Source organism: Barbus barbus (genome assembly GCF_936440315.1).
Source record: "Barbus barbus genome assembly, chromosome: 28".
Lineage (NCBI taxonomy): Eukaryota > Metazoa > Chordata > Actinopteri > Cypriniformes > Cyprinidae > Barbus > Barbus barbus.
The window spans coordinates 11,976,499-12,001,354 of NC_136756.1; the positions used below are offsets into that span (position 1 = coordinate 11,976,499).

Below are 24,856 nucleotides of genomic sequence, written 5' to 3' on the forward strand. Positions count from 1 at the left end.
GAAGGCCAACGGCATTTATCTCTCATGTCACATCAACAATCCTGCCAGGACAAGTTCGAGGAGAGGAAAAAGAAAACACAACTGAGATTTGACACAAGGAATATGCAAGTGAAGAACTTTTGTGGTTTGGCAGTAAAAAAACATCCACTTTTCTTGAATGGAAAACAAAGCTAGGACGTTAAGTTTTTTAGACGAAAAGATAAAATAGAGATAAATAATATTTTGTTTTAAAAGAGTGAGTTTCTTTTCAAAATGAGATATTCCTGTGGTACAAATGTGTGTGTGTGTGTTTTTTATTTTTTTTTAAATTAACTCTTGTAGTTCCACACATGAGTGAAAGTGGCTTGATTGTACTTTTAAAATTCCAACAAAAACTGTACAATGTCTAGGCCTCAAAGTTGATTGTATAGTACTGTTAAAAAGATGCAAAGGAATTGTGAAATACTTTAGATTAACAATGAAATATGTATCTGGACATTTGTGAACAGTGCATTTGCATTCAACATGACATAATCTCACTGTATGAGCTACTATATTCCTGTACACAGATTGTTTCTATGAGCCTGTCTGCCAAGACACTGCTAGTTTTGCACTCTCTCTTCCTTTTTTATATGACAAGAATCTTTATCACCAATTACAGCAAATAAAACATTCATATCACTTGAGACTGTACAACTGCTTGGGGTTTAGACATGAAGCGCTGGATTGTTTGGATTTGAGGGAGGTAAGCATTTGGTTGGATGTGCACAGATTAAAGGTGCTGTAAGCAATGTTAGCCATTCTGAAATTTCTGCAAATTTCTCTAAATTAGACTTGCACACACTTTCCATAACCCTTACCATTGTAATTAGAGATTAGTAGGAAAACCGTAGCACATCTCATTGTTGCCAAGCTAAATGCTAACAAAATAGTATCCTTGCATGACGAACCATCAACTGTCAACTGCTTATGAAACTTAATATGGTGCTGAACTGGAATTATTTAAGTTAAATTATTCAAGTCTTCAACTGCCACACTCCAAGACACCTGCTTCCTATTCACTGGCACAAAATGACTGACAAGCAGAAAATGCTTAAATGGCTAAACAAAGAATCTGACCGTGGTCAATTATTTGGAGTTTACAGAATTTACGGCTGCCACAGAGACAGATGTGATGGTTACTGATGGAACATTAATTCAATGAGATCTCTCAAGTAAGATTGTAATTCTAATAAACAAAATTGCTTACTGCACCTTCAATAGGAAATTATTCAGAAATGCACATAGATGACATCCTAAGATTTTAAGTTAAGTGGTAGATCTAAAATGAGAAAGCTTTTGGTGATATGTACAAGTGATGCAATACTCTTGAGTTTCGAGCATCTCCTGACTCCTTAAAATCTCCTGTGACATCATGTTTCTTCCCTTTAAATTTTGCTTTGTGAATTCCGCCCACTTGTACATTCACCCTTTTAAGACCATTCGGTTAATTGTGAAAACATTCATCCTCTGACCTCATATCTCTGTGGCTACAGTTTTTTCAAAGTTCAGGTCAGAGCTATGGCTGTCCAAGTCCATCTCTGTCCGACTGTCCATCTCAGCCGTTAGCTCCCTCAGAATCTTCTCCAGGTCTTTGTTCTTTCTGTACATCTGTAGGTAATTGTACTGCAACTGCTTTTGGTATCTGATTACTTTGTCTTTCTCTTTATTCCACGTTTGTCTCTCCTGTTGGAAGCTATTCATCATCTTATGTTTCTTTTGCCTTTCTTCCTTCAGTTCCCCTCTCAGCCTCTCTACCTCCTTCTGTAGGGCATCCAAGTCTGCAGTCCCTCCACTATGATTCAGTGTTTTTCTGGCACTTGTTCCATCCTGAGCTTTCGATTTGGCTTGACCAGTCCCAAAGGCCTCCATCCGGCCTTGGCTTATCTGCAGTTGCAGCTGTTGCTCCTCAACTTTGGCTCTCATGGTCATTAGTTGCTGTTGCTCCTCTTTGGCCATTGCTAAGTCCTGCTTCATGTCCTTAATGTCCGTTTCCAGCATGTTCACCTTCTCCCTGAGGAGGTCAGCTTCATTCTTCTTTCTTTGAAACTCATTTTTAGATACCTTTTTTAAAAAGAGATATTATAGTCAGGCAAATGTGATGGTAGAGCATGCAGTAGCAGCTGTAAGTTAATGTAATATCAGCTAACACCGACCTCAACCTCAGTGCTCCGCTGGTGAAGTGCTTCCTCGTACTCCTTGATCTTCTTTTCCAGTTCATCCATCTTGCATCTGGACTCCTTCAGAGAGGCTTTGAGACTGACAATCTCACTGAGTTTGTTTCCAACATCAGCCTGGGAGTCCCTAAGCTGCTGCTTTAGCAGAGAAATCTCACCTGACTTCTGGCACACCTACAAAAATAACAAAAAACCATGAATGTGAATGTGTTTTTGTAACAATTTTGATCTTTTTCCATTATTATCCCAACTGTTTAGCTTTTAAATTGACCTCTTTATCAAACACAGAGCACATTAGATTTTCATTGTATCCACATTTTTCATTACACAACGATTAAAGTCTTATAGACTGACCTCCCACTGAGTCTCTTCTAGAGTGGGTGCAAGGTTTTTCTGGCTCTCATAGATTCGGAGATGGCTTTCTGCAGTGTCCCGGTCACGATTAAGCTGGTCCACCTCCTCCTGCAGACGTTCCTTGTCTTGTTGAAGTTGTATCACCTGAAGTTGCAATAACTGTTGTCCTCTCAAAGCCCTCTGAGACACCTGCAGGTTACACAAACCATCATTAATATCTGCCTGGATAAAGGTGAATAGTGTACTTGGTTGATCATCAAAGTAAGATAAGGTAGTCTTATTGGTTTTGGAGTCACACTAAACTTTATATATTCATATTCCTTTCAAACCTATGAATATTGTAAGCAACTTACTTGACGGAGTTTTGTAGAACAGCGTTGTTTCAACCCCTCCATCTCCTCAGCACAGTACCGTTGCTTCTCCTCAAATAGATGGCATGTGTCTGACTCCTTCTCATCAAGGCTCGTTTGTAACTCCGCCAGCTCAGTTTCACGATCTAGAAGTTTCCGCTCCAGCTGCTGTATCAGTGATTCATCCATTGAAATTGGTGATCGGACGCAGCCCCCAGAAGATGATGGTTTTGTCGAGCTTTGCTCAGAAATTGTAAATCTATGTTCCAGAAGCAGTTCTTGGTTTCCAGAGAAATCCATCTTTGGCTCGGTGGATGAAATGGTCAGCGCTGCAGCAGTTATTTCTCTGTTCATACTTATTGCTGCTGCCACACTTTCGCTTAGGACACCAATAGATCTTGTATTGCCATTTGTCGACTCACTGTTTCTGTTTGTTTCACAAAATCCATTGGCCCAACTGTTTCCACCGTTAGTCCCACTACACATCCAACTGGATCCAGAGTTTCCATTCATCCCTGCTACACCCCCCTGTGGGTTCTGAAATGTGTCCATGTTTTGGGAAAGGCCTCCATGGCGTGCCATGTGGTTAGTTGAAGTGTTAAGGTTGTCCGTCTGGCTGCTGCCACTGGTGCTGTGAGTAGGCAGGCTGGACATAGAGTTCCTTCCAGAGTCAGAGAAGGTACCAGAATTTGTCTCCAGCTTGCGGTCCTGAAGATCTTTTATCTTGTCTATAGGACTAAATCTCTTGCCCAGGATAGTGCTCAAGTTGTTATGAGTCTCCACCGAGGAACTGCTGCTTCGAGGAAGAACGGGTTTGAAGGCAGTCGGTCGAATTAAAGCATTCTCTATACTCTAAAAGAGAGAAGACAAAAAAGATAGTTGAGTGTTTTTGGGATTTGAAGTGCAGTACAACCAATTGATCATTCACTCATGTTTATGGCATGCCACAATTCCATCTTAAAACCTATTGATCAGATGCTTTCAAAGTAATTACTCGCATATCTGCCCGTGCATTACAACAAAACATTTTTCATAAATGATTGATCCACAAGACAATCTCAAGAATCCTTTCCTTTTTTCTTATTCCTCTCCCTTATTCCCTTTCCCCAGTCACTTCTTACTCATGGTAGCATGTTTACCCTATGGTTTAGCATTAACTTCCTGACCTAGTGAAACTAGGCTCATTTTCCTAGCTAGATTCTTCATAAATGAGGCTATTCAGGGAAAGAGGTGCTTGCCTGCTTGCAAGTGCCACACTGCCATTGGACCGAATCTCTGGAGAGATCAAGGCATTCTTACCTCGTCAATCTGGAGCTTTAATTAAATGGAGCAGACACCGCTAAGCTCTTAGTGAAAGTGTTAGGGGCTGGTGGGGATTACTTAACATCAACTATACTTGACTGTTGTTTGATTTTGTGTGATAACAATGTCTGGGGGATGGGCCATCTTTTGGTTTTGGCTGCTATAATCTGAAATTAACATGTGTCCTAAGCAGACATTTTGCTTTGTGTACAAGTTGTACTGCTTTAAATTTGACTTTTTATAGGACTTAAATGCTACACAGCAATACAGGCAGTGAAAAAATTAAACTCTCTTAATGTTGAAAATAAAAATGAACTTTTTGTAGCCCGTGCCTTGCTTTGTTTATTCGCTGACTAACTCTAGTTCTGTTACCTTTTCTAGTTTTCCAGACAGCGGAACTAATTCTGGTGGCCCTCCTCTCCTGTCCACCTCATTGTCCATCTCAGTTGTTCTTCCTTGACTGTCTTCAGCTGAATCATTGTTAGCAGTTCGGGGCTTGTTGCTGACCTTGATGTAAAAGAAGTCGTCATTTTTGCCTGAATGATAGCTGACTTTTGAGTTGTTGTTGGTGCTGCAATGGTCCTGAGAGAAGCCATACTTCAGAAGGCCATCCAAGCTACGGCCTGTTTTCTTAGACTGAAGCCCCTTTTTGACTTTGTTTTCAGAGGCTTTGCAGTGTTTGCTGTGGAGGCTATGGCCTGATATCAAACTGCTGACACTACCCATATTTCCTGGGACATCTGGAGAAAGCAGGTGGTGGTCTTGGTGGCAGCAGGTGTGTAATTACAGAATTTTAATGATGGAGGAAGGTCTGATGGACTCATAGCCTTGTGGGGAGATCCTTCTTATTCCCATTTGGGAAACCTGGTAAAACATGGATTTTAAGAAATGTAGTGAGATGACTCCTATTGGCATTAGAGCAGTATAGTCTATGCAGAATTTTCTTAATGTTTACTTTACTTCACTTTACGTTCACTAGGTCAGCAAACAGGTCCTACAAAACCAGGAACTTTTTTTTTTGTCTTTGCCCGCATGGGATACAATGGGGTAGACCTAATTGCAGTTACCCTGAATATCCTGATTTACAATATGGAGACCATATTGAACGCATGCTTTGAACAAGTATCAAGAACACCCTCCTCTTTGACAAACAAAGGCAAATGCAAGCTTGAAATTAGTGTGACTAGGTCAAACATCCATTCATATTACGTGGTCAGTAGGTCAAAAGACCTGCCAATTACTTTTTTTCATCTTGTCAGGCTACCAAAAACAATGAGTATGTTTACATGCACTTTGAGTTTGATTTCTACTGGACTAAAACAATGTCTTTTTAAAATGTCATGTAAATGCTTTAGTCCAGTACGGGTCAAATTTTTGTGAAGTTAGACAAATAATGTGATTGAAGCTTTGCTTCATCCAGCATGTACACGCATCAGTCCATTACAGCTGACCTCTGTGTTGTGTACTTGTGCATTGCTTAATCTTTCAAATATATTAATATTTAATTCTTTAAAAATATTTGATTGGCCATATACAGTTTGACAGACTTTAGCTCAAACATAATGGTGCACTTAATGTTTTTGCATATTTCATTACATCAAACAAGCATTACTTACAAAAAATAAAAAGAAGCTAACTGTACATATTAGTTAACATATATAAGGCTCCATATGTTGGACATAATATTGGGTCCCACCAGGGAGATGGGACCTGTCTGTCACCTGACAACAGTTCAAGAGTACCAAAGGTCTGTCACCAGCAACTCAACCTTCTTTTATGATTTATATATGCCTAAAGCATATAATACACATCCATAATCAACACATCATGCCTTCCATCTGTCTTTCAGAGCAGATAGTGAGGGGCTTTACGAACAAAAGACCTGCCAAGATCATCACACGTGGCTTTGTATAACTGGCCTAATTGTGATGGCTGACATGTTAAAGACTTATTAGCTAGAAAGAACACAGCAAATATGCCAGGTGTTTCTTAATTATTAATGTTGCATTATGAATTCATGCATTCCAAAGAAATATTCTTTGTTATTTTGTTGTAACTTTGATGCTTCGCATCTGCTTTTAGATAAGCTAAATGCAACCACATCTGTGTTTGTGCCTAATCTCTCTCTACTCCATAAGTTGCTGTTTCAAAATCAAATAAAACAGACATTGTAGAGGCATACATTAATGACACCATAAACATTGATTCAGCTTGCTTGTGCTCCATTACCATTGCCAGAAGGATTATATTCCACAAACGACTCAATTATCATTCATGTGGTTTTCAAATAATTAAATAAGATTATTCAATACTACTTTTGCATTCTTATAAATAAACACATATGTTTCAGCAGAAGGACTTAATGGCTTCAGGCAGCCCTTTGGCAGTCCCTTCCAATGAAAAGCGATCTCATCAGTGTCTTTGTTTAAGAGAGTCACACATATTTTGTCCTCGAGGCATGCCAAGCAATGATGTAATGCTAATACTCTTCTTTTATGCAGCACTGCAAATGAATTAAAATGCTTGAAATTATCATCAATTCACACGTTCTGTTACAACACCTAATGCATAGTTGTCACAAATTAAAAATGCAACAAAACACATTTAAAACAACTCGCATAAATCACTGGAACAAGCAAAGTGTTTTTGTCAACCCACGGAGGGTATTTTTTGTGATGAGTTTGCACTTTTCATTTTGTATGCTAAATAATAACAAACATAAACATGAACATTCACGAAAAGCAATGTTTAGTTCACTGCATATTATTATTGCATTATTTGTTCATTTTTAAGGTACAAAACAATCAGCAAAACTCAAGTCAGACATTGCATTGTGCTTTGACACATATCACTTCCCAACATGTGCTGCAGGTAAACAATCTCAGCTGGAGCGTCTCAATGTCTGTCTGGCATCTATAACCCGAAATCACCTCTTTACTATCAAGTTCAAAGGCTTACCGGTATAAAATAAATGACAAAATGACACTTACTCTCCAAACAAATAAATCCACAGACGCAGTGTTTGTGCAATCTGAATCAAATCTCCTTCGCATGCTCTCCGTGGCGAGTCAGAATGTGTTTGTCCTTGAGTGAACCACTGAATACTCCTATAGTCTGTCTGTAGACAAGAGTCTACCATGCAAAGGGGCGGATCTTATCACCATTCACCAGTTTTTTTTTTTTTTCCTTCATATCTTTTTTTGGAATAAACGACATGCGAATGTTGCTGGGATACAGGACCCCAGTGTCCCCTGGGGTCCCTTGGGGCAAGGAGGGGGCAGAGACCATTACACCTCTTTACATAAGACGTGTGCCGCTAAAGAGATTAACTCACTGCTGCTTACAATGAGCTGCGTGCCCCCCTCTGTTACACTCACTTTCTCTCCCGCTCTTTCTTACCCTTCAACACTAACATAATTACAATACACACACATATGCACAAGTTTGAGTAGCTTTTGTGACTCTCACTCATTTTTTTCCCGGTTATCTTTTACTGTTTTCTGTACAAACTCACTTCTCCCAGTTGGCTCTCTTTGCCGCACTCCCCTTCTCTCCAAACTGCCCTGCACCCACTCTGAGCAAACACCCCTCCAGGAAAAGAAAGAAGAGCTTGATGTTCCCTCCCTCCGTCTGTGTCTTTGTCCACTGAAGTGTGCCTGTTTTGTTTGAGGTTCAGCGAGCTCGAACATTTATTTAGGCTGAGTGCTACATTTACACCATAAAATAAATGACTCTCTAACTACCTCTCAAAAAGAAGTGTGCTGCCATAAAATGCAGAAGGTGTCTTTGTGCAGATGTTCCTGTTTGTAAAAATCAACATTAAAATGCCAAAGCAGTCAAATATTTTAATAGCCTCCAAAAGCAGATGAACAAATGTTTAAATGACCCTCTTGATACTTTCTTATTGTAGTAGTCAAACACGAGTGGCCCTTCGCCTTATAGAAGCAGTCAGTGCTTCTGACACTGTAATAACACTCTCATAATCATATTTCTGTTTTGTTTTTCAGAAAAAAATAAACTACCTTAAAACAAGATACTTTGTTTACTCGTGTGTCTCTATCTATTGATCTATCGATCTGTCGAACTATCTATCTATGAAAAATAAATCTTATAAGAAATAATTGATGAAAATAGGTCTTTATATTTACAATATTAGTAAATGTATCTAGTTTTAGAAATGTGTTTTACTTTTAAAAAGGGGACAAAAACCCAAGCTTTTAGGCTTTTATAGGTTTGTGCGAAATATAAATTCAATTCAGCACATTTGTTTTAAGTCTGTTTGTAAGTGTATTTGGATACTATTTTTGTGATTGTTCAAGGATTTTCAAGAAATTGTCATAAGCAGTTTTTCCAAACAATTGTTCTAAACTCTTGTTCTAAAGTTATCACATAAGTGTCTCTGAAAACGATAAAAATATCTAAGAGTAAACTCAAAATGTCATAAAAACCACTACACCGCTATTGCTCTGCACCCAAGTTTCTGCATCTGTGTACATTCATCTGAAGCGCAAAATCAGCACTGTGGGGACCAGAACAAAGAAGGTAGACTTTCAGATAATCAATCTGGCTGTGAAACTCTATCCCAACTCTGCGGATGCATCCCTTTGTCCAAAACACCAAGGTTGGAAGAGTTGTTGTTTGTAGGGAACGTTACATTTGGAGTTAGCAAAACATTTTACATGCTGATCTTGAGGGGTGTAACGCTTTTTCAAAAGGATTTGCATGGTTCTGTCACACCACATCCCTTTCCGAGTATTAATTTCATTGCACCCTGACAAGATGTTATTTTGGGGGTGAAGTTTGATTTGGCAAGACAGCAGCAGAAGGCACGGTATTGATTCTTCAGATGCTCTTTGTAAGTGCTTAGTGGAGGGATCAATGTAATCAATATGCAAAAACAGGTCATTGCTGTGGACAATGGACTGGCACATTAGCAAGTGTGTGAGGAATCAAAGGTCGCCCAGTCTACGGCTGTGGCCCCTCGGGACAGGGCACCCAGACAGCACGTTGAATACGTCTCTTTGAATTACGAGTGTGGATTTAAGTGTCTAGGAGTTCCCAGAGGAGCTGTTGTTTAATATTGTATCTGGCTATGAAAGTGAGAGGGCAACAGGGTAATAATGAGATATGCATATATGTATAATGTCATAGGCCTTTATTGGACACTACAGAGTAGTAGTCATGTGTGCCAGATGACTGCTGTGAACAAATAAATCTCTATCTGACTAAACAGGTGGTTCTCTGTCAGGTGGGTCAATGATAAATGTTTACTAATATATGAAAAGAGTATAAAGTATGTGCCATCTCAGTAAATAGACACTTAAAAATAAAATACAAAATCTGGCATCCCTTTCAAGTGAAAAAATGTCAGCTGGAACATTTTACTACAAATCAATGTTTCCATCTCTGCTCAACTTTTGGCCTCTAATAATATTCTATCAACTATGCTCTTTTTTTTTTTGCAGCGATGCCATAAAAGATACATTTCTGTTTTTTTAAATAAACACTTATATTCTTAGTGTGAAGACCATTTAAATAAAGAACACTTTTTCCACTACACACTTAAAAATAAAGCTTTTTATTGGATTTGTTGGATCTACGAAGAACCTTCAACATCCATAGAAACTTTCCATTTATGAAAAGGATCTTTATATTGGAAAAATATTTTCTTCAGATTATTAATTTTTCTCACTCAGAACTGTTCACTAAAAGTTTTTTTTTTTTTTTTTTGGGGGGGGTGAACCCTAAATGGTTCCTCTGTGGCATCACTGTGAAAACACCCTTTTGAAACCTCTATTTTTAAAAGTGTAAAAATGTTTTTGCAAAGAAAAGGTTCCATGGATGTTGAAGGTTATTCTTCATGGTACCATAAATGCCAATAAAGAACCTTTATTGTGAGTTTAGCTGGAAATTTATGGTTTGTGAATTACATTTAATGTCTATATAATAACTGACACGTTGCCCTACTAGATTAGATCTTTTGAGTTTAACTTTCAGATTTTGGCCTTTGTAACCCTGGGGCTCGTTTAGACTCTATTGTAATCACCCAGCAGTGGGACACATGATTTACAGTTTGTTGGAGAGTAGGTAATGCAGACTTTGGCTCTTCATGCTCTCGGCTGTTGTTTCATTGTTCTCAGAGACAGATGAGAACGATATGACCTAATCATACAGTCAATGAGCTGAGCTCAGCGGGAGCACGACAGAGCAGCCGCGCGTGTGTGCGGGAGGGGCTTGCCGCTAATAGATGCTTAGTTGTTATTGAGGTGGAAAGTCGAGCTGCTTTAATTGGCCATGAAAGACCTTTATCACAGACAGTGGGCCTCTTTTGGGAGTGTATGTGTGTGTGGTTTGGTTCCCCTCACACGTTCCACTATGTCGGACAAAGACGTCCTATGAGAAGTGTGGCCAGGAGACGTTATCCAACGCATGGCCAATCCATTACTGCATGCATGTATAAAGACTCGGTTTGGGCTGTTGTACTGTAGAAGATGTACTGCAGTCTAAACAAAGCGTACACTGCTGCACTTTACCACACCTGGGACTTCCAGATGGCACACTTAAATCTGCACTGTTAAGAATCTGTTTTTTTTTTTTTTTTTACTTTTACTTTTTTATTTTACTGTGTAATTTTCCCTTTCATGTTACATGTGATAATTTTGTGTCGCGTTGGGCTGTTACTTTGTGTATGGTACTAGATTTTGTGCAGAAATTTTTTATAATGTACAGAGTGAATATTACAGGTTAAGTCTTTTATTCAGGAGACAAAGCTGTCATACATGTTTAAAAACAGAAAAAAATATGGTGGTTGGTAAGATTTTTAAATATTTATAAATATTATATGAAGTATTTTATGCTCATCAAGGCTGAATTTATTTGATAAAATACAGTGAAAACAGTAATATTGTGATATGATAAAAAAAAAATTATATATATATGTGTAATGCTCAAGAAATATTCCTTATTATTATCAATGTTGGAAAGACACATGCTGCTTAATATTTTTGTGGAGAAGTTATTGACCCCAAAGTTCTGAATGTATTTGTATATTTTTTATGATTTTTTTATAAATATTTTAAGCATAACTACACAACTATGCATAGGTTTTATTTGCATTATTTATGAATGTTCTATTACAACATTGCAGTCATTGATGCCTGTATACTCTGAGGTTTACCATAATCAAAGCTATCTCGTTAACAAAAAAACAACAACCACAACAAAAAAGCAACAAATTCATACTGATAATCAAGAAAGTTTCAAAAATCTAAAAAAAAAAAAAATTTGGAACATGACACTCACTCACTGTAACTCAGTAAAATAACACTACAGTGGCACAGTTCTGACATGTGATTTCCAGGAAATTGTGAAATCTTATTACACTTAAGGACTGATCAGACCTGTCTACAGAGTTGTTCATTGCAGGTGTGAATATAGCATCTATACTGGAGAGCAGCCAGGCCTCGGCGTATCGTGGGAATAATGTTTCTCAGTCACACAATCAGCTATGTGACAAAATCATTATATTGCTGCTTCCTCCCAGCACTCTGTATGAGCACATTTGCACATTTAATTAGCTGAACTAGTAACTTAATTTCACTATGACTTCATGTGGTTCATTTACACAATTTTGGATGATCTGTTACATCCAAAAAGAGGCTCGGTTATGTATTTACATATAAGTAATAAACAGGTTTTGAGCTGAAATCATATTATTTATTTAGTTGTTTGTTATTTGTTTCACTCTCAGTCTGACATTTATTCTCCATTTCAATCTGTGTGTGTAATAAACTAATGTCATCATGCATGTTTAAAAACATTAGATGTATGATGTTGTCTTATGGATTCATCCATCATCTAGTCAGGGAGTCTTAATCGGTGGTATATTGTGTGCAGCTGCTAAGGGTCTGTGGGGGACAGTCTTGTTAGGCCCCTCTCTCTCTTTCCCTGTCCAGCAGCAGATGTGATTTTATCATTCTTAATCAAGAAAAAAACTGAGCACAATGACCATCTGGAGCAAAGCCCGTCACAGTGTCCCAAGCTTTACACGTCAAACAATGTGCCCCTGTTAATTTTCTCTCTTTAGCTTGCAATTTGTGTGTAATCAGTAACTGGTTTTAAAGTAGGGTTTTTGTTTTTTTTAGTCTGTCTTACATATTCATGTTTTTTTTTTTTACTCCATGATGCAGCACAATGTGCATCTATTAGATAGTTTACACAAAGTTGAAAAAACTGTCATCATTTACTAACCCTCATTGTTGTTCCAAACTGGTATGACTGACTTCCTTCAATACAAAATGAAATAAGATATTTTAAGACATTTCTGGGTGTTTTTCATACAGTAGAATCAACTGTTTGGTTCCCAGCATTCTTCAAAATACCTTATTTTGGAGTGTAGGCCTATTTGTTTTCTTTTTGAACATTTCTGTCCCCTTCACTTCTGAAATGATAGCTATGCCCCTGTTCTTTGCTATCAAATTAGGCTTTTCTGTTTTTATTACATTAATGGTTTATTAACGGTTATATTTAACTTCTATATAAATTAATACATTCAAGTTGTATTAATAAACATTGGTTAATTGTATACTATGGAAGCTTGTTTCCAACACAGATATAAAAAAAATATAAAAGGTGACTGCAACTTTATCTCACAATTATTACTTTTTTCCTCAGAATTGTGAGGAATAAACTCAAAATTGCGAGATATAAACCCAAAATTGTGAGGTGTTAACTTGCAATTGTGAGGAAAGAAGTCAGAACTCTGAGAGGAAAAAGTTGCAATTAATTTGTTATTCTGTTTTGGAAACAAGCTTTGCATGTGTAAAACCATGATTTAAAAATGAACAATAGTATATTTGTTAACATCAACCTAAATTAATAAATGCTGTAAATAATTTTTATTGTTAGTTTACTTTTTCTTTAAAGGAAAAAGTTTTAACACTTTAGTGACCAATTCTAGTTGCTTATTAGCATTATTAACATATTGGCTGTTTATTAGTGCTTATAAAGCACATATTCTGCATGAACATATTCTATATTCCTAATCCTGCCCGCAGTAGCTAAACATAACAACTACATTACTAACTAATAATAAGGAGATTATTGAGCAAATTAGGAGTTTACTGAGGCAAAAGTCCTAGTTAATGGTTTGATAATACCAAGAATTGGACCTTTTAAAATAAAGTGTGACCAAAAAAAATAAAAATAACAGCAGATACAAATACTTTGCAATGTCAAACATTATTATTTCAGTTCATGTATAGAACCAATTTTGATGAGCACATTTCACTGAAAATCATGCTATTAACACAAATCTCTATTACATGGCTTAGTGGAGGCTCAGTTGGCATAAAGAAATCCACCAATAAGACCTTATTTACCATACAGAACATCTGTTAGGATTGGACAGTTTCCTTCTAAAATGCATTATGTATTCATCATGAGTCTCCATGACAACAATAAATGAAGGCTTTTGTAGGCCGTTACAGAAGGAGAAACATTTGAGCAGGATTTTTATATTAATTCTTAAATTGCACTGAGTACAATTGCTAGGCGGCAACTGCGATGGGTTGAACATGTTATCCGCATGCTCTCCCACCGCCTACCCTGGCTGGTTATCTATGGGTAGATATATGTATGCAGCTAACAGGAGACCTGGGGGTCAGAAGCGTCGCTATAGGGACCATTTTAAGGGGATCTTGAAAAGCTGCGGCATCAACCTGGGATTCCTGGAAACAACAGCCGCCAACCGGCAGGCATGGAGTTCTGCATGCGATCTGGGGGTCAAACAGATCGAATTACAGCGCACCCAACACAGAACTGTGCTACATCAGCGCAGACACCAACGCGCACAGCCACAACCACATCCATCCCCAGACTCAGCATTCACATGGTCCCGACTGTGGCAGGACATGTGGCTCCCGGATTGGGCTTTACAGCCACCTTCAATGGCACTGCCGACAGCAGCGGCTGTCTCAACATTCCAACAACGCATTCTAGAAGTGACGTCATCTTCGTAATCGATGGACTGCATAAGAAGAAGAAGAACTGAGAGCAACACCACACACACACACACACACACACACATATATATATATATATATATATATATATGTGGGAATCCCATTGGTCATATTTTTCAAACTCCCATCTGGAGCAGTAGAGAGTAAATGCACTCTTGAAATAAGAACTCTCAATGTGAAGGAGATGCATTACAGTGATGGAGTGAATAATTCAAAAAGAAGGACATCTCCTCCTCCAGCATCACTCAGAGTCCTCTCCAACACCCTCACAGCACTTTCTGACCCACTCTCTTATGCACGCCGACCACTTAGAGGCCTTAAGTGATACGCCTCCGTTTGAAAGATAGATTTTGAGTATAATTGTGCAGAGGAGTAATAAATCACAGCCATTATCTATGAGAAACAGCTCTTACTCTTTCTCTTAGTTCTAAAGACTTCAGACACTTTGTGTCTAATAGTATTTTCAAATGATCAAAAAAATAAATCACAGATATTGTGAAATCATTGAATCAGCATTACACAAAGCATTTATAATATTCAATGTGTTGTCTGTTTTATTTCCATATCATTGAACATAAGCTTATCAATAGTACTGTTCTATCCCATATAACTGTTTTTCAGTATCTCATGCGACCGGTGTAGTATTTTTATTACACCACGTCAAATGAATAGTTATTCAATTTTGAAAAACGTGTCTCAATCCTACGTTCTGCTCTGTTTTGTTCCTTTCCATTAAGCTGTCTTTACACGCAGTGTTGTCTTTTTTGTTTGTTTTGACATGTTTTTAAATAATAATAACAATAATTGTAGTAATTATTTAACTATCATGGAATGTTATTATTTAAAAATGATTAACAGCGTTAAATATTTTTTCAGCATAGTCCAGTACATTTTCATATTTTATACAGGCAACTTAAGACTTTCAAATTTTATAATATATCATGCATCAAAAAGTAAAAATAATTTGTGGCATTTTTATTTTAAAATTAGTTTGAGTCATAAGAAGTATTCATTTTAATGGGAAAAACAAACTAAATTCAAATACATTTTAGCAATGACAATGAAAATAATTAGTAAAAAACAGGTGCGGGTACCAGCAGTCTTACCACATGTTGTGTGAGAGAAAGGAAAATAATGATGTTGGGAGACCTCCACCAGTGGCCTTTGACCTTAGCTGTTTTGGATAAAGGTGTGTAGGAGACTGATTGAATAAAGACAAAGGCGGGAATGATGGAGGGGGAGTTGAATCTGGAGTGAAATGAAGGGTGTGTAGGTTGGATAAGCGAAAGCGAGAAAGTGAAAAGCGAGCTCAGCTGATTAAACAATGCAAGACTGTTGCCAGCAGCAGCACTGAAAATGAAACAGCTGTAATGATGAATCATAAGGTCATTATCATTAACTAAAGTCATTACAAAAATGAGAACTGGAATTGGAAATCGTTTAGCTAAATAAAACGGCAAAAACATGAGAAACTATACATTTGGAGTACAATATGAATGAAAACTAAATGCAGTTCAGGAGAAAGTGACTTGGGTTTTAATATTTATTTTAAATAATGCTGGACGAGCTTGTCTTCTATACATATTCTGCTCATTACAGCCAGATTCTGTAGTTATAATATCAACCAGCAGGGGCTAACAGAGCCATGGTAACCAGACGACCCTTGACCCCTTGATTTATTCTGTCAAAAAGAGCAGTCCAATTAGACAGGAAGGGAGCATCATGTAATTAGCATCGTCATCAAATTATGTTATGACACACTTGCAAAGGGTGACGGATAATTAGCTTTCTTGTAGCAGATTCCACACGGGCCTGCTGATAACTATTTTTCTGAAGTAAAAGAAGTTCCATACTACTTCTAATAAGAGTAAGAAAAGATGAAGAAATGGCCTTATTCGATTTGAATAATGCAAAGATGGGCATTAACCATTTATTTCTATTATCATATTTCTGGTTTGCTAGGCTTGGATTGTCTTTGGAAAAGAGATCGGATGTCATGAAGCATCTAGACTCTTGTCTCTGATTGATTTCTGTTGTCTGGCTCCTGGTACGTCAAAGACTCCCTGAAAGCTTAGAAGCCTCTGGAAACTGTCCAAAAGAAGTTTTAGAGCCCAGTATATCTGGGAAATATATGCTCCATGTCATTTTCATGAAATATTAACTGATATGCTCTCCTCTGTGAACGAGCCCTGACAGATAGAAACAGTACAATATAATTTCCATTTCTAGATATGCTTTAAAAGATTCTAATGGTGACCCTCTTCAACCTTTCCTCCAGAAATAACTGGTCTTAGGCCCCATCACTGGTGTATCTGAGACCTCCAGAGCACAGTGAAAGATCTGATTATATGTATAAAACTATATTGTCAAAATCAGCTTCTCAGTGGGTTTTCTGAACTGACTAATTAGGCTGGTTTAAGGTCATGTCCAGCAAACACCAATCACAAGTTTCTTTTGCAATAATTGGAGTCCTGTGCATGCAACTAGGTTTTTTTTTTTTGAAGATTTTGAAATTCCCAAGCAGGATAATGTGTGACACTCTCTTCCTAAAATATAAAGACTTCAGTGGCGCTTTATTTTACAGTCCTGTTCCTCATGTACATACTGTGTACTTATTGTAGTAATTACAATAACTAGCTAATAACTAGGTACTAACCCTGAACCTACCCCTAAACCCTACCCCATGTAGTTACCTTATATTACCAGTAATTTCTTGGGTAAGTACACTGCAAGTACATTGTAAATACATGCAATTACACATACTGCAAAATAAAGTGCAACCAAGACTTCTATATATCTATAAAGACTATCTATATTACGATTTAAAAGTTTATAAAATAAAAAATATTTTATTTTATATTTATTTTTTGAAAATAATACTTTTTTACAACAACAACACCCCTACTACTACTGCTAATACTAATGCTTTTAAAAAATGCTTTTATTAGACTATTACTTTTTTCAGAACGCATTAAATTGATCAGTTTTCTATGTAAAGGACATGCTGGTCTTTTGAACTTTCTAATTATCAAAAAATCCTGATAAAATACATATTTTGACTTCCATAAAAAATATTAAGCAGCATAACCATTTTCAACATTGATAATAAAAAATGTGTCTTGAGCATCAAAGCAGCATATTAGAATGATTTCTGAAGGATCATGTGACAATGAAGACGGGAGTAATGATGCTGAAAATTCAGCTTTGCCATCACATGTACTGTATATTAAAAATATATTAAAATAGAGAACCATTATTTTAAAATTTAAATTGTTGTGATATTTCACAATATTTTTACTGTATTTACCATATATTAATGTGTTGCTGTATTTTTCATCAAATAAAGCATTAGTGAGCATTACAGACTTGTCAAAATTAAATTATTATTATTATTTTTTTTATCGACCCTACATTTTGAATGGTCGTGTAGTGAGGGTTTATTATATTGGTCCATTATAGGTCATTATATGTAGATTTGATTTTGATTACTTACTGCTAAGAAACTTTTAAAACTTACTGTTTTCTTTCTTGTCTATTTTAGATAAATATATAAAAAATGGGTAACTGTCAGTCTTGTGTTTGTCTTGTCTTGTTTCCACATGCTCCCAGTGTTTCCATGTTTCCATGTCCCTTATTTGGTTAGTTTCCTGTTTCCTGTTCTCGTTTGGTCTCCATTTAGGTTATTAGTTTCCAGCCCTGCGTCATTATTAATCTAATTACTCCTCTAAGCCCTGTGTTTCTCTGAGTCTAGTGTCTGCTGTTATATGTCATTCGTGTGCATCATGTCTCCTGTGTTCTCCATGTTCCTGTGTTCTTTGGCATTTGGTTTCTATTAAAGACGTTGTGAACATTATCTCCTCATAGTCTCCTCGCTCTGTGCTCTTGGTGAACGTGACAGAACAGCGGACCAAATAACAGTTACCTCTGCGCCTTTCCCTCCTGTTTTTTCCCCATTTTTTTGAAGAGTTTTTTGTTTAGTTCTGTTTTCCCCCTGCAGCTATGGAAGTTGCCGCTCGCTTCATTGCCCTCGCCCGCTGAGATCTCCCCTTTGAGTATTTGTGGGAGTTATGTGGGCTTGCCGCGGCAAAGGCATTCGAAGATGCCACCATCTTCTCGCTGTCCTAGCATGGGGCCAACTACCATCGCCCCGTGGATCTCCCACACACCACCGGACTAAGCTGGAGGGAAGGGATCCTCCAGTGTCTGGAGAGTGTCCTGCCCCGAGTCAGAACCAGCCCACCGTCGTCCGCGGCTCTCTTAAGCCCACCATTTGCGGGGAAGTCAAGTCCGTCGTCCACAGGGAAATCAATGTCGCCGTCCATGGTTCCCTCAAGCACGCCGCCGTCCGCAGCTCTCTCAAGCCTGCCGGCCGCGGCTCTCTCCAGCCCAGAGCATGCTCCAGTGCCAGCCCCTTGAAAGCGCCTTGCTGGGCCTGCTCCTCCAGAGCCCGCTCCTCGACAGCGCCCTCAAGTGCCCGCTCCTCCAGAACGCCAGCTGGATCCAGCCTCTACCTTCCCCAAGGATTTTTTTGAGGGGGGTAGTATGGCTCTAGCCGCGGCCTCGGAGGCGGTCCTGCCACGGCCCCCCCGAGTCCCCGGATCCGCCATGGCCTCCCGACTCCCCTGACCCGCCATGGCGCCCCGAGTCTCCAGACCCGCCATGGCCTCATGAGTCCTCTGACCCATGGCCACCCGAGCTCCCTGCGCCACCTTGGGTCCCGGAACGGGCACCGACCTGGAGGCTGCCTGTCCTGTCTCCTTGTCCTTGGAGGCCTCCAGAGCGCCCAACCCCCCTCCCCATGGGATGTTATATGGCGCATTATTGTCAGTCTTGTTTGTATTGTGTCTTGTTTCCACGTGCTCCCAGTGTTTCCATGCCCTTATTTGGTTAGTTTCCTGTTCTAGTTTGGTCCCCATTTAGGTTATTAGTTTCCAGCCATGTGTCAAATTATTAATCTAATTACTCCTCTGTTTATAAGCCCTGTGTTTCTCTGAGTCTAGTGTCTGCTGTTATATGTCATTCGTGTGCATCGTCTTCTGCATTCTCCATGTTCCTGTGTTCCTTGGCATTTGGTTTCTATTAAAGACGTTGTGAACATTATCTCCTGAGCCTCCTCGCTCCGTGTTCCTGGTGAACGTGACTGTAACTCCATCAAAAATAATTATACATTTTAAATGACATCTTAATGTAAACTTAAGATGTCAATTAAAATGTTTAGCAGTTATTTTCAATGTATTTACCTTGTTTTATATATTTTTATATATTTTATATACATATTATACATTCTTCCTTTGTTATCAGATACAACTATAAATGTATTTAAAATGACATATTCACTGAATAATGAAGTGGGTAGACTAGTGTGTAGACATTGGATATACAGTGCCCTCCAAAAGTAATGGAACAGTAAAGACAAAATTGCTCTGTTGGCTGTGGAGTCAAGACATTTACAAATATGATTAAAAGATGAATATGAGACAAAACTACAGAATGTCACATTTTATTATTGGGTGATTCAACACATAGATGTTTTACCAGCTAAGAAGTTCAGCACTTTTAGAGTTTCATCCCTCTATCTGATGTGAGCATAAGTATTGGATCAGTTGTCTCACAGGTCTTTCTAAGTGATCAGCTGTGTCCTGTTGCATTAATTCTTCAGATATGAAATTTTTTTTGGAAGGGTACAAAACCATCTTGCCTACCAATATTCAAGAAAATGCCACCAGATTCATTGGGAAGTGCTTCATATTGCATCAAGACAATGACCCAAAACACCCTGCCAATTCAGTCAAGGAATTTATAAGGGCAAATAAATGGAAAGTCTTAGATTGCCCAAGTCAATCTCCAGATTTAAATCCGATTGAACATGAATTTCACCAGCTGAAGAGGAGAGTAAAGGCAGAAACTCCCCAAAACAAGCAACAATTGGAATTGGCTGCATTAAAGTCTGGGAAAAGTATTTCAAAGGATGAGACCAAGAGTCTGGTGATGTCTATGGGTCACAGACTCACTGCTGTGATTGTGTGCAAGGGATCTGCAACTAAATAATAGCTTTTAATCTTTTATATCTGCCTTATGTTCAACTGTCCCAATACTTATGCTCACATCAATGAGTGGGATGAACTCTAAAAGTGCTGTTTTTTTATTTTGTGACATTCTGTAGTTTTGTCTCATATTCATCTTTTAATCATACAGTTATGAAGGTGCTGGCACCAAAACAAGTGTTTATGTTGCAAAAGATCAGTGTTTTGATCCCAAAACACCTTCTAATTCTTCTCCCGAAAGAATGTCACTGCATGACACCTTGCTCAGTGCCAGTGCTCCACACCCGACTGCATCTCTCACCCACACAAGATTTCATAAGCACACATGAGTAATTTCTGGAGGCAGGAAAGAACATGTCTCTCTCTTCAAAGGATTAACTGTGTGCATATGAAAGGCCAGCTCTAATACCTCTGAATGTTTTGAATACTTAGAGGTGCCAAACTGGAACAAAATCATCTATGAGGTCATATGTTCTAACTGTCTGTCGAGTAGTCACAAGATTGTCAAAAACAGCTTAACTGGGAAGAGCTGTGCACCATCTTGAGGTATTGATCTTTTTGGAGGGAAACAGGTGTTTACAAGACCTTTTGCTGAATGTCTGGCATGAGGATAGGGGAGTGAAACGTCTTGGACTTCCTGCGAACTGGAAAATAACTGACTCTCTGTTAAAACTGGATGATAAACTTGTCTATTCAGGGTGAAGTCGTACACCAACTGTTCCTCCCACATGCAGAGACAGTGAGAGAGTGTAAAATGCAAGGAAACAGGAAGCTTCGTTTATACGGTTAGGATACAGTCTCAATTTTCACACAGCTCTTGTGTGTCAAGGGGAGTCCAAATAAAGGCAGCTTAGCACTGCCTGATGGGCCATACATTTAATAATTTTTTAATTCATAAATATCATGTTTTTGTGGAGTTGCACCACATGATATTTTACAACCGGAACTAACCTGCCTTGCCATTGCAAGGTCAAATTATCTGATATTTGAAGAGACAGTTGCTAGAATTCTATCAGGACAGTTGTATTACCTAACAGTGTTATTTTAGCATACTATTATATACTATTATAGCATTTTATTAATATTTTGAATGAGCTTTTATTTTTAAAGGACTAGTTTTAACATTTTAGTTTGAAAATTTACTCTCTGGGTTTTTTTTTCATTACAACAGATTTTTTAGCAAAGAGAAAATTTAGCATTACATCACTTGCTCACCAATGGGTCTTCTGCAGTGAATGGATGCCGTCAGAATGAGAGTGCAAACAGATGATAAAAACATCACAATAATTCACAAGTAATCCACACCACCAGTCCATCAGTTAACATCTTATGAAGTGAAAACTGTGTTTGTACGAATTAAATCCATCACGAAGGCGTTTTAACTTTAAATTGAGAAAATAATCCATAAACATTTGCTGCAGTGAAAAAGTTAATCTCCTCTCACAACAAAATCCACATATTTGTTTAGAACTTCTTTGGAATGTTTTCACTTCTAAAACAGTACTTGATCAGTGCATATTTCTCTCCTGATTCAGACAAGACAACTGCATTGGAGGAAGTGTTATAGTGGATTATAGACTATTTAAGTCATAAGTAACAGTCTGAAGTAAAACACATTTTAATTATGGATTTGTTTCGTACAAACACGCAGATTTGCACTTCACAAGACATTAATTGATGGACTGGAGTCGTGTGTGTGTGTGTGTGTATGAACACATATCTTTACACACATTCACACACCCACTCTCTAAAACTTGCCTGTTCAGATGTCCTGTTAAACCCTTATCACCGACAGTAAATCTATGTATCTGTTCCCCTGTCTTTTCTAAGCTCAAAGACTTTTAATAAATGAACTGGTTTGAAGTACAAAGATCCTGCACTCCCACATGTCTTCAAGTACTTGTGTATTATCAGTACTTGTCCTGGCATGTAACAGGCTCTTGTGTTCAGATTGTTATTCTCTTTAGACAGCATTACCTTCCCCCAGTCTGCAGGTTCTTTGAAACCCTGGAGACAGGATGAGACATGCTATTTTACCTTTTTTATGTCAAGTTATTGTCACCATCACTGACTTTTAACTTTGATAATTAACATGTGCCGAAGTTAAGCGCTATTGCCAATTGGTTCATGACATCTTTATGCATGTTTTAACAGGCAAGTTTATGCTGCAAAAAGATAATTTAGGATAAATGGTTACCTAACAATAACAGTTAATGTTGTAAGGAGATAAAAAGGGTATACATAACATGGTTAAATGAGACCAAAATAAGACAGTTTTGCAAGTATGCATTTTTAAACATAATTCATTGCAGTCTCTGTGGTCACTGTGATCATGTTTGTTTCAAGCAGTGGCATGATTGTTTAGATTTTTGTCTGTGGAGGTTTTGCTCATGAGCTCAGCGAGTTATTCATATTCCTCACAAAGAACTTTTTTTTAATCTATCATATTATGATTTTTGTTATCCTATTTTTTCCTTTTATGCTTCATTTTCCCTGTAAAAACACTCATATGATCATATTGTCACATGCATGGAAGTTCAATAGGCTCTCATTTAATTTGATCAGCAATAATAAGTCGTCATTAAAAATTATGGTCACATTAACTACGATTTTTGCCTCCGTAAACTCCTAATTTGCTGCTTATTAATAGTAAGGTAGTTGTTAAATTCTGTTATTGCGTAGGATTAGGGTTGTAGAATAAGGTCATGCAGAATATGTGCTTTAGAAGTACTAATAAACAGCCAATATGTTAATAATAAGCATGCTAATAAGCAACTAGTATATAGCATAGTGAGAATTGGTCCCTATACTAAAGTAGGTAACACTTTTTATTTTATGGTCTCTTAACTAAATGCTTATTAGCATGCATGTTACTAGAATATTAGCCATTTTATTAGTACTAATTAAGCACATATTAATGCCTTATTCTAGATGACCTTATTCTACATCCCTAATCCGACTCAATACCTAAACTTAACAACTACATTACTAACTATTTATAAGCAGCAAATTAGGAATGTATTGAGGGAAAAGTCATAGTTAATAGTGAATAAGTGTTCCCTATTCTAAAGTGTTAACCTACAGTGTTACCCAAATTATTATTACACACATAGTTTTGAACAACTGTCCTACACTGCAATAATAATAATAATAATAATAAAATAAATACAATTCTAAATAAAAATACGATTTTTATATACGACTTGTTTCCAGATAGTATATCTTAAATATATTTTTGTGCACTATTATATGAAATCATATTGTTTTTTACACAAATGACAATTTAAGTGTGTTAGATTTATGGTTAAAACATACATAGAAATTCTCAAAGGGTAAAATACTACCACTACTACTACTACTAGTAATAATAATAAGAAATAAAAGTAAGTTTTCTACGGTGAAACAGAAAAATTAAGACAACAACAACAACATTTCAAATCCTCCAAAACCCGCAATAAATATAAAATGAGTAGTGACTCACCACGTTTGACCATGTTTCCCTCAATGTGTTTTTGTTTTTGCTGTTTATGTGCTGTATTAAGTGCCCAGGGTCTGCTCGTATTTTAATGGAGAACAGGAGGTGGCAAGCATAATCTCTCTGGTCTCTCCTCTCTCGATCTTTCCTTCGTCTGTACTGTGGGTTGAGTCTCCACAGACTGCCATGATGTGGGTGTTTTGTGTAATACCCACAAGCGCGCAAACCCTCCCTCTCCTTTCCCTGCCTTTTCAGTATATCTCTTTCCACAAGTTCCTGTTTGCAAACACTGCAGCAGCATTTCTGTGTTGATATCGGCAATGAATCTTTTATAATTTTTCAGAATACCTATATCACCCCATGCACGTATGCATGCATTCGATCCTGTCCTGTCATGCCATCTACAGTATGTGGGCTGTGATCACTCATAAGGCACTATACTCAACCACATGTACATTTCTACAGGTCTGCCAGATGGTGATCGAACATAAATCAAGCTGCGTTAACATGAACCTCAGGAATCCCAGCATAAGCACTCGTTAGATGGAATCACATCCGGCCTACATAAGGACAGTGACAGTTAAGAGGGATGTGATACTTCAGACCTCCCAAGGGCCGGCTTTTAATGGGGCCATTCCGGCCCTTGAGTCCAGTGCCATCTATTACAGCTATGACCTCCAAAGGATGTGAATGGTGTAGAGGATAATCTTTCTAAAACATCTGTGTCCTTGTGCAATGATGCTTTCTTCATTAATGTGAATCGTTTTTCATCTATTACCCCATAGGTCTTTATCATTGTATATGTTGGATCACAGAAAAGAATGACATATTAATATAAAGTCAGTTTCAGCTACTATTTCCAGCCATGCAAGTGCTGCTCGTATCTTTTTTGATCAGTTTGCAAAGTATATTTCAATAACATTTCACATCAGGAATAAAATCTGACATAAAATTTTGAGATGCACAATATATTGATACCATGTCAGTTATCTTCCCATATTAGATATATTATTTTATTGTATCAGTATTGTGTATATATATATTGTATATTTTATATAAATGCTTATTTTCCCTGTTTTTTTTTTTATTAGATTTTGTTTTGTCATCTAACACT

General features: G+C 37.6%; 1 protein-coding gene across 1 annotated transcript; it reads right to left on the reverse strand.

Moving 5' to 3' along the window:
• Nucleotides 1–305: 305 nt before the first annotated feature.
• Nucleotides 306–23,917, reverse strand: lzts1 (leucine zipper, putative tumor suppressor 1). Its single transcript, XM_079382325.1, has 6 exons — nt 23,749–23,917; nt 4,574–5,065; nt 2,903–3,751; nt 2,550–2,738; nt 2,175–2,369; nt 306–2,082 (listed from the first exon to the last, which is right to left on the reverse strand). Exons 2-6 carry the CDS (start codon nt 4,925–4,927, stop codon nt 1,495–1,497), a joined length of 2,175 nt encoding a protein of 724 aa, XP_079238451.1. The 5' UTR covers nt 4,928–5,065; nt 23,749–23,917; the 3' UTR covers nt 306–1,494.
• Nucleotides 23,918–24,856: the final 939 nt, after the last annotated feature.

Bases quoted from the DNA above. Each gene is read 5' to 3' on its own strand.
- lzts1 (XM_079382325.1), bottom strand. From the start codon at position 4,927: ATGGGTAGTGTCAGCAGTTTGATATCAGGCCATAGCCTCCACAGCAAA. The intron at 3,752-4,573 runs GTAACAGAACTA...TCTCTCTTTTAG, and splicing joins TGTCTGGAAAACTAGAAAAG to AGTATAGAGAATGCTTTAAT. The intron at 2,739-2,902 runs GTAAGTTGCTTA...TGTAACCTGCAG, and splicing joins GTTCTACAAAACTCCGTCAA to GTGTCTCAGAGGGCTTTGAG.